The sequence below is a fragment of the Helianthus annuus genome, chromosome 1 (genome assembly GCF_002127325.2).
Source record: "Helianthus annuus cultivar XRQ/B chromosome 1, HanXRQr2.0-SUNRISE, whole genome shotgun sequence".
Taxonomy (NCBI): domain Eukaryota; kingdom Viridiplantae; phylum Streptophyta; class Magnoliopsida; order Asterales; family Asteraceae; genus Helianthus; species Helianthus annuus.
Genome location: NC_035433.2, coordinates 2,367,776 through 2,384,688, shown reverse-complemented (window position 1 = coordinate 2,384,688; position 16,913 = coordinate 2,367,776). Strand labels below are relative to the sequence as shown.

The following is a 16,913-nucleotide window of genomic DNA, read 5'->3' as shown; positions in this document are numbered from 1 at the left end:
ACGACGGGGCCGACCCTAGGGGGGCGGTGTGCTGGCCCGGTGCCGGAGCCCGCCGGCCCTACGCCTCATACTGAGCAACCTAACATTGCATACAAATAGAGGTGTACATTTCGGTTTTTTTGCCAAACCGATTCGGGCAATACACTAATTTTTATAGAAAAATAATTGAACCCTATCCAAAAAATGGGGTTGTTTGAAACTGGTTTGGGTTGGGTTGGCACCCGTTTGAGTCAAACTGGTTCGGGTTCAAAACTTCAAATCAGTTTCATTGATGAAATATCAAAACGGATACACCATACAAAGTCAAAAGATTAAAACTGGGCCACTTAACAAACCCAATAAGTTCCAAAGTTGGGCCTAAGAGAGCCCACATTTATCCCTCTTTCTTTAAGTTCATAAACCCTAGGTTTCCCATTTCTCTTCTCGACTCGACACCCCATTTTTGTGCAATAGGAACCAGCCTCCGCCGTCGTCATGGTATTCGCCGGAACCCTAATTTCCGTTCCGACTTTTTCAAACTGTCACTTACATATTATTCTCTCTGTTTGTTTCATTATCGTAGGGTATCGATCTTATTGCTGGTGGTAAGAGCAAACGCACCAAAAGAACCGCCCCTAGATCCGACGATATCTACCTCAAACTCCTCGTCAAGGTATCACAACACTCCTCCATTCATCTGTTGTTCATACGCACTATGAAATCGTTGTAATTTAAACTTAAATTTTATCAATTATCTCTTCAGCTTTACCGTTTTCTGGTGAGGAGAACCGGCAGCAACTTCAATGCTGTCATTCTGAAGAGGTTGTTCATGAGCAAAGTCAACAAGCCTCCGATTTCACTCTCTCGTTTGATCCGTTACATGTCCGGCAAGGTATTTTTTAGTCATGTTTTGTAATTCATTTACTGAAGGCTTTTGATTGATGTTGAAACTTGGTGATTTTGTTTTTGTTAGGATGATAAGATTGCTGTGGTTGTGGGGACAGTTACGGATGATGTTAGGGTTCATGAGATTCCTTGTATGAAGGTGACTGCATTGAGGTTTACTGAAACTGCTAGGGCTAGGATTGAGAAGGCTGGTGGGGAGTGCTTGACTTTTGATCAGCTCGCTCTTCGAGCTCCTCTTGGACAGAACACAGTATGTAATCTTTATTCAAACATTTGTTGCAGTTGTTACTTGTATGCTATGCAGTTAATTCGGTAAAATATCGTCTTGATGTGACATCGGTAATTTTAATATAGTGCAGAATTTATATATATAGAAATTTAACACCAATAATTCAGTGATATATCGGTTATATTGGTCAAATCTCGGTGATGTATCGGTTATTTTGGTCAAATATCAGTGATATTACGGTCAATATCGCCGTTAATATCGGTACCAATATTTTGACCATTATTACTAATGGACCGATGTATCACCGATATTAACTGCATAGATTGTATGATCAAGAATGTTTAGCTTTAGAACTAGCTTTTGTTTTAGGGGTGTTAATGGTGTGGTTTCAAACGTTTTTAGGTCAAACCATGAGTCAAATGTGTATTAATGATTATATACAGAAGTAAACTGAAACTAAAACAGTGGAATTTTAAACTGAATTATACCAAACCAAATTATACGATACCGTTTGAACTATTACACAACACTTTGTCTTGAGAGATAATTGTAAACCTATCATGAAAGTTTCATGTTATATTGAATTACAATCTTGCTAAAATTGTTACCTATTTTTATCAAGAATGGTCAACTCTTTGAACTAGTTTACGGTTTGGTGGTGTTTGTGGTGTGGTTTTAACTGTTTTATCAAGAATTGTCAGTTTTTAGGGGTAACTTTGTAAATTAGTAACGAAGTTTTTAAAGTGTTCCTATTAGGTCACTCAAGTTTTAAAAGTGTTCCAATCAGGTCACTCAACATTCATTTTTCATTAAAATTAAGGGGTTTTTCATCTATTTCATAGGTAACCGTCGTTATGTGGATTTTTGTTTATTTTTTCCCTTTTATTTGATACTAACGTCGAGCGATGATGTGGATTTTAACTTGTTTTTTTAATTTTTAATGTAATTAAAGTGTTTTTATGTTTTATAAATATAATTTCATATATTAAAATAATCCGACCCCAGCATCTTATGCTCCATTTTTTTCTTGACACATGGAAAAAAGGACATGACTTGATTTGAATTATAAGTTATTTAATTGGGACAAAAACAATACAAGTGATCTAATTAGAACACTTTTAAAACTTGGTTACTATTCTGTGACATTTTTCCTAGTTTTTTTATTATCAAGAATGGTTTAGCTGTTCAACTAGTTTACTTTAGGGGTGTTCATTCTCTGGTTTTGATGGTTTTTAGGTCAATCTATGAGCCAAACCGTTAGTATTTTTTTCACCATTGTAAACCAAAATTAACTTGTGGAACTTTACAACCTTACCAAACCAAACCAAACCGTTAGCATTTTTATTTGAAATTTTGTTTTAAAAAGCTACTTTTTGTGTTTTAAGTTTTAGTTATTTATTTTATAGATTTTGTTGGTCTTTTAAGTTTCTCACACCGTGTTTCTTGGTTTTTTGGTATAGGTTCTTCTTAGAGGACCAAAGAATTCACGTGAAGCTGTGAAGCACTTTGGTCCGGCTCCTGGTGTGCCGCACAGTCACACCAAGCCATATGTGAGATCAAAGGGAAGGAAGTTTGAGAAGGCCAGAGGTAGAAGAAACAGCAGGGGATTTAGAAACTAAGTTATTATAAATGTTTTCCTTGAATCTTTTCCAAAGGTCTATTTCTAAGATTTTCAATGTTGTGTTTTTGATGAAACTTCTAGATGATCTTGTTTGCATGCTTGTTATGATGAAAATTTTGTTGTTGACATTCATTTTTCTTCTGGTAATGAAGTTGGAGATTATGTTATATGGTTAATACCTATTGGTACTTTTTATTCTTCTTGCTATGGTTTCTAAAACTTTAGTTTTAAATCTTGTTTCAGCCTTTCAGGCATATAGTTTGTATGCACAAACGGTATTACTTTAACCATCATGAACTACGCTTTTAACATTAGTGCACCTTCATTTTAAGTCATCATACTTAGCAAAACTAAGGTAGGGTCCGAGGAGGGTAAGATGTAGACAACCTTACCTCTACCCCGTAGGTATAGAGATGCTGCTTCCAGTGAGACACCCGGCTCGATAGTAGTTTTGTATTAAGCCCTGGACATAAGGCACATAACACTCAGCAATTGAGACAAACGCCGATTAGTGCATGTACCTCTTGTCTTTCGGCTATCAACGCCACCACATTATGCATGATTAATCATCCCCTCTTTTAACGTTATTTTCACGAAATTAGTAAAATAACGTTAAGATTAGAGCACTTTCACTTTTGCCCCCGAACGCCCACACATATATACATTATATGAGCATACCGCAAGCGGGGCGTACCTTCATTTTAAGTGTACAGACCAATAAAAAACGGCCCCAAAATATCCAGAACTGCTTAAATCAAAATAATTTGGCCTAATCAGCCGGGTTAACGGTTTAATCGTTTGGTCAACGAGTTGGTTTTTGGTTGTTTAATAGATGATGAGGGTTAGGACATATTTGACGGTTTAATGTTTGTCAATACCTTTTGGCTTGTTTTATAATAAACGCGTCAAGTGTCACCATGCCTTGTATGTGTGGCCTACGACGTTAGTTCGCGGCTTTTTTCACTGGTTGACCCATTTTCTCATGGCAACAAAAAAACAATTTATATTTATTTAACTCAACAATTAATTAAGCATCTCTGTTGATCATTCGGTAATAGCTTGCATTTGTTAACCTTTAAAAAAATTCTAGATACATATTGTTAGATTTTTAGTATTAGCATTCCAACATAAATTTATTGAAAACCGAGTCGATTTCAAAATAAAGTATTTTTCGGTTTTGTATAATTGACATCTATTTTTACAATTAATCAACGGCGATGATGAGTATAGATAAATATATTTTTTTCTTCTTTTGGATTTTATGTTTACGCTTTTTATATTGCTCAAGTTTAATTTGCTTATTTGATTTTTAGGAGTTACTTTTAAATATTTCTAATTACAAAATTTTTACCAAAAAAATATTCTTTGGAGTTCTATTTTGAACCACTCGCAAGCTAAAGAAGTTGGTTTTTGTTCAGTTAGAACAAATCAATAGATTAAACACATATAGATATAACCTTCTCAATGAGAAATAAAATTGAAGCCAAATCATACTCCATGAACTCGTTTCTTAGTCTCCCAATGTTAATTGACATACCTTCCCAATTCACCATCAATTGCACATATACTCACTTCACTGGCGAAGCTTGAAATTTCCGATCGAGGGGTCGGAAGTCACCGGACCTAAAAATTTCTTTAAAACCGGGGGTTCGATAACGTATATACGCAAAAATTTAAATACGAAAACTACATACTCTCCACTACTGAGCGAAAAGTTCGGGGGGTCAGCTGCCCCCTCCCGCCCCTTAAAAGCTTCGCCCATGCATATACTTTACTATGTTGGAAATCAGGCCCTTGATCGAACATGGAAAACACAATATTTGAACGAACTACTCCACTCTTTTTATTATTTAACAATGAGAGTATACAAATACGATAACCCTAACAAACTATTTATACTAAACTTGTCCTAGTCCTAACCCGACTGGCGACTAGAACATATGGAAACTGCGTAACAATGTGGTCTTCTCAAGTAAGAGGGTCAGCATCTCTCATTTATGGGTAGAAATTAAAACTACCAGCTATCTATGGATAAAAAATAGAGCGAAGATGCACTCGTTAGAATGGATAAATTGGTGTAACTTTAATGTACTGTAATCTGTATATGTTGTTGTAGTTTTTTCGCTTTCGATTTCTCTTTAGTAAAATCAGCTGTTAAAAAAAATAAAAAAATTCAAGATTAATTTCTCATTTCTAAAATGGAAAACTTGGTAAACCCTTGAGTTATAATGTACCGCTCATATCACCCGAAATCATAGCTTGTTTTCTCTGATATTGCTTTCTAGCACCATTTAGATAAAAGAGCTCGATTTGCCACCCTTAAAAATTAGGGGCGGATCTAGGCCATTTTTGTGGGTTTCTAGGAACCCATTCGGTTTAGAAAATAAAATGAGAAAAATTAGTAAGAACCTCATATGAATTGAAAAAAAAAAAATAATGAAAATCTACCAAAAGAAACCAAGTAAATTTTTTTTTTTAAATCCGCCGCTGTTAAAAATAGCCCGCCACCAAGGGCGGACCTAAGCCCACCTCAGGGTGGGCGGGCGTACCCCCAGGAAAAAAAATTTAGTGCTAAGTTCCGTCGAAAATCCCGTCCGTACCCCTTGGAATTTTTCGTCCGCACCCCATGGAAATTTCCTTCCGCACCTCTTGGAATTTTTCGTCCGCACACCTTAGGTAAAAAACGTTATCAATTTATATTTTAAAAATATTCTTTAGTAAACTCCTATTTTATAAAAAAATACTACCTAAATTATATTACTTTTAATAACTAGGGTCAAGTTATTCTACAAAGGTTTCTAATTGTAAGAAGTGTAAGAAGGATTTATAGAGTGACAAGTGTCCAATGACCTAAAACTAAACCCACTACATCACCACCAAAAACCTAAACACCCCCCCACCCCACCACCACCCAAAAACCTAACCCCCCCCCCAAAAAAAAAAAAAAAAAAAAACCTAAACCCCCCCCCCCCCCCCCCGCAAAAAAAAAAAAAAAAAAAAAAAACTACACCTCCCCAAAAAACCTAACCCCCCCCCCCCCACCCACCCCACCCCCCAAAAACCTAAAAAAACCTAACCCCCCCCACCCCCCAAAAACCTAAAAAAACCTAACCCCCCCACATCCCCACCCCCACCAAAAAACCTAAACCCCCACCCCCTCGGCAAAAAAAAAAAAAATTAAGGTGGGTGATGTGGGGAGGGGGGGTTAGGTTTTTGGTGGTGGTGGATGTTTAAGGGGTTTTTTTTTGTAGTGGGGTTTTTTGTGTAGGGGGTTTTTTTAGGTTATTGGACACTTGTCACTCTATAAATCCTTCTTACACTTCTTACAATTAGGATCCTCTGTATTTAATCCTAATCCTTAATACCTAAATATCTAAACCCAAATACCCAATACATTTAACTAGCCCACTAGTAACTCTTAGCCCAATTAACAAACCCAACAAATCAACAATATTTCAAACTAAAATAAAATAAAGAAGCCCAAAACACTTACATATTCTATCTTGCTCTCTTTATCGTCCTTGCACGCCAGCGATCAGAACATCAACAGCGAAAACAGTGAACAGTCAGCAGCCGCATACCACCGTAATCAGCCGGGGGTAAGTTTCTTTGTTATTTTTGAAGATTTTTGGTTGGTTTTTGGTTGATATTATCCACCTCCAGCAGCCTATTATAGCCGCATACTAACCATAGTAAACATGTGCTTCGTTTTGTTTTCACTATATTATGGTGGGTTATATAAATTAAGTTCTTTTGTTTTACATGACCCGACTCGACCCGAACTGACCCGATACGAACCGATTTTTTATTTATATACCTTGGGGTCTAAAATTTTTAAAAATGTTCCGCACCCCATGGAAAAATTTCTGGGTCCGCCACTGCCCGCCACTTGGTTTGGATTCCATGACCGAAGCCCACCAAATCCAATGGATTTTTATGCTTGACCCAACACTACTAAAAAAAGTGTTTTTTTTTTTTTTTGATCCTTTCCATGGTATTGAATATTGATCACATGCTCGACCCAAAACCACTACAAAAAAAATTTTTCTTTTCTTTTTTGATCCTTTCCAAGGTATTGATCACATGCTCGACCCAACACCACTAAAAAAAGTGTATTTATTTTATTATTATTTTTATTTTTTTAGATCTTTTCCAAGGTATTGATCACATGAATAGGGAAAAGAATTAAAAGAAAAAAGGCTACTCAATACAGATTTTATCAAGGCAACACGTCCTCCAAAATACAAAAAATTATCCAAGAGGATGTAATTGTTATGATTCATGTAGTGGAAGAGAATAATAGAGAGAAATCTTGAATAGTGGCTAGGCTATAGTTTCTTTTTTGTTTTTTTTTTTTTTTTGAAACTTTGGTTATAATTTTCGGCCTTTGTATCACCAGAGGGGTTTTGCTTGGTTGGGTCATTGAATTGTCTTTACCGGATTACGTCTCCTCCTATATATTTTAGGATTATGAGTGTAAAGTTTTTGTTTTGATTTGGTCCTTATCATGGTTGCAAAAGTCGCTAGGCGCTCCCTAGTCTGTCGACCGGGGAGTTGAGAGTACTTGGTTTAGGTGGAGAGTACACAGGGAGTACTCGGACACGTCAAATTATAAAGAAATTAGTTTTCAGAAAATAAATATGTGTCAAATAATATAAATTTACTAATATTTATAACAAAATACGAGAAACTGATATTCATTCTTTAATATGATATGCATAGAAATTATGTATTATTTTATTTTAAGTCAGACTCGGCCCGAGTTGACTTACAAGATCCGATTTTGGCCGATGTTGACCGCGTTTCATCGATTCCGAGTAATTAGGCGGAGTTGAAGAAAGTCGACTCGGCAATGTAAGATTAAATATATTACGTATTAATATTTAATCTATAGCCATCATAATCATTTACATTATAGAGATCAAAATATATTAGAACCTATTATTTAATTAGTTGGTAATTGTTGATGGACCATATTACCCTTAGTAACTAATTAGGTTTCCTCCTGGGTGCTTATATAAGGAGAGTTATGTGGAGGTTTAAGGGTTACTCAGTTACACAATTACACCACCCCATTAGCCATAACATCATCACGAAACCTCCTCTCCTAACCGATACCCTTTTCGGTTTCTAAGTCCCCATCATCAGTTAGCATCCTAAGGAGGAACCAGATCACCTTGACAAAGATGTCGAACTCCATGTCGTCTTCTCTCACTGGATTCTCCTCTGCACTGTCTGCGGTGACATGTATGATTTATATTGTTTTCCTTCATGCACAAACAGAACTGAACCAACATGTGGTATCAGAGCATATGTTGATTAGTCAGTTCTGTTTTCGTATCCATAATTCTGGGATTGAAACTTGGAAAACGGAATTTTGAAACCTTATGAACTTAACAGCCGTTTCGAGTCATGAACATCGACTCGAGATCTTTGTTTTCGGGAAAAAGAATTAATTGTATGTTCACCGATTTTAACTGGGTTTTTGTTTTACAACCGAAATCTGTTCAGAAGTCTTAAAAGTTTCAGGTTTCGGGTTCCAGAATTTTATTTTTTATGATTAGGGTTCATCATGTTCATGTGAAAATTCGAAAATTCTGTTATATTTTGGAATATGATTCGAATTATTAAGTGTTTTTTCCTGTTTTGATCTGATTTTGTCTTCTAAAATTTCCGAAAACTGTTAAAAGATAAACAGATTATGATTTACGAAATACTTGATAAAATTAGATCATCTTAAAACAGGAAATAATATCACAAAATCCCTTAATTTCGAATTTTCGGTTATGATATCACAATTAACAGCTGTAACAGGAAGTTTCGAAGATCATCAGGTTGCGACTCGAGACCGTGGTTGCGACTCGCAACCATAACGTCATTACTCGAGACCGTAGTTGCGACTCGCAACCATAACGTCATTACTCGAGACCGTAGTTGCGACTCGCAACCATAACGTCATCACTCGAGACCGTGGTTGCGACTCGATCCGCGCTAACGGGTGGTTTGCTATTAAATAAATGGTTTTGTAATTTACTTAGTTAACTAATCAGAATCAGATAATGTTTTGCAAAACCAGAATAGCTTAACTTGAATGAGCTTTTGATATATCATTTCTGGCCAAAGCTGACTTGATACATCTACTTATCATTCAAGTATTACGAAAGCTATGTTAAGTGTGCATCATAAGCATGAATGTTTTAATATCTGGCCAAAGCTGATTTAATTCTTTCATAGATGGCATACTTAGCAAGTGCATAACTAAAGTGATTGTTTCAATTTCTGGCCAAAGCTGATTTGTTACAACCACTTTGCACATATGCTTAAATGATTACACTTCTGGCCAAAGCTGTTTTGTCTTCGTTTAAGTAGAATTTTTAGTTAAGTCTATTATTTTGATGTTAGTAATAGACATTATCACAGCTTCATTATGTAAAATGGTCATTATTTTGCCTGCCTTAGTTTAACGTGCCCTTAGATCACATTAGGATTTCTTCCTTAGTATCATAACTTGCTCATCTTATTTCCACTATCAGCACCCAACTGCGGGATTCCACTTCTGACTGGTGATAACTTTGCTGCTTGGAAGGATGCTCTCATGCTTACTCTCGGATTGCTTGATTTTGATTATGCTCTAAGAGAGAAAAAGCCAGCGGACCTTACCACTCAAAGTACTGCTGCTGAGCAGTTAACTCATGAAAAGTGGACTAGGTGTAACCGCATGTCTCTCATGTTTATGAAGCAATCCATAAGCAACGCAATCAGGGGAGCTATTCCTGATTCTGAAGATGCTAAAACCTACTTGGAACATGTGGAGGCGCAGTTCAAAGGGACGTCTAAGGCGCACGCTAGTACTCTTATTCTCAAGCTGGTGACAACTAAGTATGATGGGAGGAGCGGCATTCGCGAGCACATCATGATGATGAATGACATGGCCAATAAGCTGAAGGGGCTGGAAATGGAAATCAGTGATGGTTTCCTTGTTCATTTCATCATTACTTCGCTTCCTTCGTCCTTTGAAGCATTTAAGATCAACTACAACACTCAGAAGGAAAAATGGACGATGAGTGAGCTGGTCGCCATGTGCGTACAGGAGGAAGAGCGCATGAGGATGGATCGCACTACTGATGTTGCCAATTTCACCACCTCCAACTCCAAGAAAAGGAAGAACAATTATCAGAGGAAGGATGCTTCAAAAGTCCAAAGGCCTAATCCCAACTCTAATACAAGTGCACCTTCCAGCTCTAAGAACTCCTTAGGCAGTATCCGCTGCAAGTTCTGTAAAAAGACAGGACACATGCAGAAGGAATGCCCTGACTTTAAGGAGTGGCTGGCTAAGAAAGGTAACGATTATTTTATGATACTTGAGTCCTATAATTTAAGTGTTCCTGCTAATTCTTGGTGGTTTGATTCTGGTTCTATGGTTCATGTTACCAATTCTACTCAGGGATTCCTTTCAATCCGGAAGCTGGAAAGAAACCAAAGAACGCTTAAGGTTGGGGATGATCGAGAATTAGAAGTGAAGGCCATTGGAACATTACAATTAGTTATGAAAACTGGTTTATGTATTAAACTTTATGATACCTTATATGTTCCTGAGGTAACTCGGAACCTTGCATCAGGACCAAAGTTAGACATGGACGGTTTTATTGTTTCCCATGGTCATCGCCAACTCTCTATCCACTATAGATTAGAACTAGATGATGGCTTTTCCAAATCTTTGTTGTCATATAACATTAATGAATCACTCACAAAGATGGAAGAGAAACGAGACTTAGAGACTTCATCCATGTTGTGGCATCAGCGTTTAGGCCACATTTCAAAAGAACGATTAAATCGTCTTGTGAAGGATGAAGTCTTACCTCCTCTCGATTTCTCTGACTTTGGAACATGTGTCAAATGTCTTAAAGGTAAAATGACATTAGCGAATAAGAAAGGTGCCACTAGGAGCTCTAATTTATTAGAACTCATTCACACTGACATTAGTGGTCCCTACCAAATCGCTGGCATAACAGGACATACTTCATTTATCACTTTTATTGATGATTATTCTCGTTACATGTACTTGTATCTTATTAAGGAGAAATCTGAATCTCTAACAACTTTTAAAGATTATAAGGCTGAAGTTGAAAAGCAATTAGATCGTCAGATTAAAGTTGTGAGATCAGATAGAGGCGGTGAGTATTATGGAAGACATACTGATGTGGGTCAAGCTCCTGGTCCATTTTATGAGTTTTGTAAGGGCCAGGGGATTGTGAACCAATACACCATGCCTGGTACACCTCAGCAGAACGGTGTCGCTGAAAGAAGAAACCGTACCCTTATGAACATGGTGCGCAGTATGTTAGCCAACACTAACTTACCATTATTTCTCTGGACTGAAGAGTTGAAAGCAGCTGTTCATATACTCAATAGAGTTCCTTCTAAGTCTGTCCCTAAAACTCCTTATGAACTTTGGACAGGAAGGAAACCGAGTCTTAAATATATGAAAGTATGGGGCTGCATTGCTGAAGCAAAACTTTACAATCCTTTCCTAAGGAAACTTGACCCTAAGACAGTTACCTGTTTCTTTATCGGGTATCCTGAGAACTCTAAGGGTTATCGTTTCTATTGTCCTTCCCATGTCACCCGTATTGTTGAAACCAAGCGTGCCGCGTTCCTGGAGGATTTCAAGGTCAGTGGGAGCAGTACCAACCCTTACGAAGAATTGCAAGAAGTACAAGACGTGGGGGGGAGAGACTCGTCGCTTACCATTACTCCGATTACTCCTCTTGTACCCAATGCAACTATTGTTCCTGAAGCTACTGCACCAACTCCAAATTCACCTCTACAATCAGAACCCATTATACCTCATGACGAAGGCACATCAAACGCTCAAAACCAAGACAACGCTGAACCCGATAATCCACTCAGGAGGTCATCCAGGCAAAGAAGGCCTCCTAATTGGGATGATTATGTTACCTACCTGACTGAAATGGATCCCGGAAAGCTCAATGATCCTATCTCTTACAATGAAGCCATTAGCAGTGATCAGTCTTCTGAATGGAATAAAGCAATGATTGATGAGCTTGAATCCATGAAGAAAAATGACGTTTGGGATTTGGTAGAATTACCCAATGGAGTCAAACCCGTAGGATGCAAATGGGTGTTCAAAACAAAACTGGATCCGAATGGGAACGTTGAACGCTACAAAGCGAGATTGGTTGCAAAGGGCTACACTCAGACAGAGGGAATTGATTATCAAGAGACGTTTTCACCTGTCTCTCGTAAAGATTCATTAAGGATCGTCATGGCCCTAGTAGCTCATTTCGATTTAGAGCTGCATCAGATGGACGTTAAAACCGCTTTCCTTAACGGAGACTTGGACGAAGATGTTTACATGAAGCAACCTGAAGGCTTTGAGCCTGAAGGTCAGGAGCATCTAGTCTGTAAGCTGAAGAAATCCATTTACGGGTTAAAACAAGCATCACGTCAGTGGTACCTCAAGTTTGATGAAGTCATGAAGAAGCAAGGTTTTATGAAGAATCAAGTGGATCAATGCACCTACCTCAAGATGAGTGGGAGTGACTTTACTATACTTGTCCTTTACGTAGATGATATTCTATTGGCAAGTAATAGTTTAGACATGTTGCATGAGTCGAAGCGTTTACTCTCGCATAACTTCGACATGAAGGATCTCGGAGATGCATCTTACGTCATTGGCATCGAAATTCACCGAGATAGAAACAAAGTGATCTTAGGATTGTCCCAAAGGGCCTACATAGATCGTGTCCTCACACGTTACAACATGCAACAGTGCAAACCCTCCGTCGCTCCAGTAGTTAAGGGAGATGTTTTCGGTTCATTTCAGTGTCCGACAACAGAGGTTGAGAAGGAGCAAATGAGCCAGATACCTTACGCGTCAGTAGTTGGGAGCTTGATGTATGCTCAAGTCTGTACTCGTCCAGATATCGCTTATATTGCTGGAATGCTAGGCTGTTATCAGACTAATCCTGGCCTAGATCACTGGAAAGCAGCTAATGTAACAACTGTCACTAAAATCCATAATTAGGATGGTAATTAGCTATTAAGAAAACCCTAATTGAGAAACCCAAGTAATTCTGCACTAACCCTAAAATTTCCAGAACAATCAGAATCAGGATCAGGGCCCCTAAAACTCAGGGGGGGGGGGATAAACCCTAGCCAACGATTATCTTCATAACTCTCTATCAAAATCGAATTTTATGAAACGGTCAACACAGCAAGCCTAGTTACACACGTAGCTACCCTATGAACATAGGTTACCACTCGCGTAGCGCGACGCCCATGGGGGGTACCCCTCGCGCTACGCGACGGTGTCAAATTTCATGTATAAATAGAGGAGTCTGGGACTTGAATTCTGTCTTTGAAACGACGTAAAAACTCGCTGTGTACGTCAAGTTATAGCAGAAACAATACAACAAACACACACGGGTCTCGAATTGCTGCCGCAATCAGGATAATAACTCGATCGCTATTACGATTCAACGTCCGATCGATTATAACTATCCAACGATAGTCCAGATGCTGCTCAATTGAGCTTGTACTTTGATTATTCGTCGTGATTTCGACTTGAATATTAGAGTGCTGTTCGAATTCGGACTATGCTCTGTTATTCGTTGTGAATCCGATTGAATTATCGAGTATTGCACTGATTAATCGTTGTGAATGTTTAATCTCGTGAATTGACGTAATTGCTGTATTAGTTACTAACCTGTGTGTGTGCATTATGTTAAATTAGGTTTAATCAAGGCTAATCAGTAGGCTTATACCTTGCCCGTTAAATCTGCAATGTGAGTCATTCTTCTTTTTAAATTGTTTTCTCACCGTTTGTGAGTAAGTATTACAATACCTCAAATTATTTTCAAAGTGTTATAATTACAGGGATCAAGTCGTGGTTATCTTAACCGCTGGTTAGTGGGGTATTGTGCACATTACTAATTTCTCACCGTTAGGCAATAAGCCCTAACATGGGTTAGGCTAATAAGACCTAACAGTGACAAAACGTCACTAATTGGGTGACTGGACCCAATAGTGGTATGACCATCGTCACACGGGTGGCAAGACCAGATATTAATTAAGATACTGCCATAGTAATCGCTCTTATGCTGTAAATTATAACTATGTGTCATGTTATCAAAATGAAAGATTCACTCAGTATTTCCCGCTGACAAAACCCTTTTTAAAACACGTTTCAGGTAATTACAGTATATTGGAGTAAGAATTGGATCCAGCACTGAAGGACTTCAAGAAGTGGCTTATTTTATTAATTAAATCAAATTAAGAAATATCATTTTTATTAAAAGCTACCTTTGTAAAACATGGAATTTACTCCATCTATTTAAATAAAATCCGGTGTTTCTAAACTCTGATATTTTTCCTAACTCACGGTCCTGATGAAATTTCCGCTGCAATGTTTTCCAAAAATAATCACCGGTACCACTGGACTGCTCACGGCACCCGATTCCGTCCAGGGTGGGTCGGGGGTCGTGACAGAAGGTGGTATCAGAGCCACTGCCTTAAGCCTATAAGTGTTGTGATAATAATACTTAAGCTTAAATAAAAAAAGAGTTAGGAGATTTCTATTAAATGGTAGCACAGCTGATAGCAGTTAGACTTGAACATAAGAAAAGATGCCTTAGTATAAGCTAAGTCACTGGTTTACACAATTAGGTGTTATGATAATACCTAAGTGAAACGGAGAATTAGAAACTTAATATTATCTGATAGCACTCCGGATGGTATTTAGACTTGAACTTAAGAATTTTGCCTTAAAATAAACTTTAAGGTAAATTACTTATATAAGTATAATGGATACTGGTATGACGGTTAGCAGGCAATAGCACTTAATTGCTATTTATTCTTGCTTACTGATATTATTTGGTCTAGAATAAGATATGTTATGGGAATACAAATTTTCTTGATTCTGGATAAAAGCCCTAATGAAAGAGGCACTTTTTGAAAAGATACTATTTATGGGAAATAGAAAATTTTCTCCGGCAAAACTGGGTCTAGAGTAGCAGACTCTCCAGCTTGTGCGGACATATTGAGATTACCGCTCCGACGCGAACCGGATAAGACGGGGTAAAGGATATGTCAAATCAGTGACAAGATTTCCCTAAATAGTATCATGACCCAATACCTGAGTGGTTCTTGGAAATATGAATCTGTTAAATACATTGACCTGATAAATGGTATGTTTATTTCAGCATGTGAAATATGTGATTATATAGATAGGTATATCTATAAGGAAATTCCAAAAACATAAGAATTGACAAATTGAAATAAAACACAAGCATCCGTGTCTAGAATTCTTTATCAGGAATCTCTTTTCCAATATCAAACATTATTTTGCTTGATCATTTACCTCGTAACTCATACAATGAGAACCCTTTAAAGATGGGATATCGTCGAAAGTATAAAAATTTACAATACACAAGTAAGAAACATATAAAGTTGTGCTAATGCACAAGAAAACACATGAAACTTAAAATATACGTCCACAGACGTTGAAATATATCACATACGACTTTCCAAGGCAAGACCTTTGAAAAGTATAAATTAAGCACGATGACACCAATACTAATTCTGTCAGTAGAAAACTACTAATCAAAAAGAAGCACTTTGCCACGTGATCATATAAACGATCTACATTTCGCTGAGGTACGTTGGAACAAGATTTCACAATCATTGGTGCACAGTCTAAACTAAGTCATAATTATTATCACTGAAAAAGGAGTCACATACCTTTGCAAATTCCCTATTCCATTTCAGTTCATTCGACATTCCTTGATAATGGCACTTAACAACGGTTATCACACAAAATTCCAGATAAAAGTTCTTATATTCCCTTCGTAGCAATTCCGACTTCTGCCTATAATAAGTTGACTTTCGTGTTCTTGTAATGGTCATCATACCATAAAGAATTCTTTCATAATAGCAAATAGTGATCTATCTCGTTTCTTGGTAAATCCATACACTATTTGTTGTGCATGTGGTTCATACGAGTTATAAGACCCTAGCAAGGCTTCATTCCAAATTATTGTTTTATCCAACCTCAAATATCATTTCATTATACTTGATCTTTGCATTACCGCGTTTTGCAAAATGATTACTTTTTGATATTTGATCGATAAATTTTTCCTTTGAAAAACTCGATTTCCTTTTAATGGCATACATGGTTTTGTTGTAACCATGTTAGAACTTTCTTAAACTCATTTTGTTTACACCAAAGTTCAATTGTTTGAACTTGCTCGCATTTTCGTATTCAATTCAAAATCCCATATGATGGATTGAAGCCATCATATTCAAAATAGTTCCAACAAGCACTTCAATTCTCTTGAACCATAGCATGCTTGTTTAGTCTTCGAATTCATCAAATCATTTCTTTGATTACGATCACCTTGTGGTGACATTCTTCACAAAATTTAAAAATTGCGCTAATCTCGTTTAAATTATTTATTTTTGGTGAATATTTGTAATAAAATATTAATAATAGTAGGTATTAATAGTATTTTTAGGTATTAAGGTTATTATCAAGACAGGTATTGGATAGCGTAGCCTTAGTTAGGCATGGACTGATCACATATGCTTAAATAAGAGAGCACTAACCAATATCCAACAATGATAATAACTATTTAATATATATAAATTAAGTCATCATACTTATTTAGTAAATTTCAATTATATATATATAAATATTTTATATTATATATATAGATATATATATACTTTGTACTGTAAAGAGAAGATATATTTTCATAGAACAATTAAAGGGACGAATAAAATTATCTAAATAATTGTCTAAGTATTCATGAACAAGACATATTATAAATAAATGTTCATCTTATAGAAATATTCTTTTATAAAATATATATATTAAAATATCAAATGTTATTTACACAAACCAATATTTAAGTATGCTTGATATTAAAATAAACATTTATTATCTTACTTTTATGATTTAAAATACCTCATTATAAAATCTTATAGTTAAACACACTTGATTTTAAAAAAAATGGTAATCGTAAGTTCTAGAATATTGGGTAAACCTATATCATTATTTTGTCACAATTTACCACGGGTTTTGATATTTTAAACCTATCTATATTTATTTATTATTCTACTTTATGATAACGTAAAAGGAAAATGTATTTAATAAAT

The 16,913-nt window shown here is 36.6% G+C and overlaps 1 protein-coding gene across 1 annotated transcript; it reads left to right on the top strand.

Annotated features, from left to right (window-relative positions):
- The first annotated feature begins 320 nt into the window (after window positions 1–320).
- LOC110942388 (60S ribosomal protein L18-3) lies at window positions 321–2,911 on the top strand. The gene is made up of 5 exons (XM_022184145.2): window positions 321–477; window positions 563–652; window positions 743–871; window positions 953–1,135; window positions 2,575–2,911. The coding sequence occupies exons 1-5, from the start codon at window positions 475–477 to the stop codon at window positions 2,731–2,733; spliced, it is 564 nt and encodes a 187-aa protein (XP_022039837.1). The 5' UTR covers window positions 321–474; the 3' UTR covers window positions 2,734–2,911.
- Window positions 2,912–16,913: the final 14,002 nt, after the last annotated feature.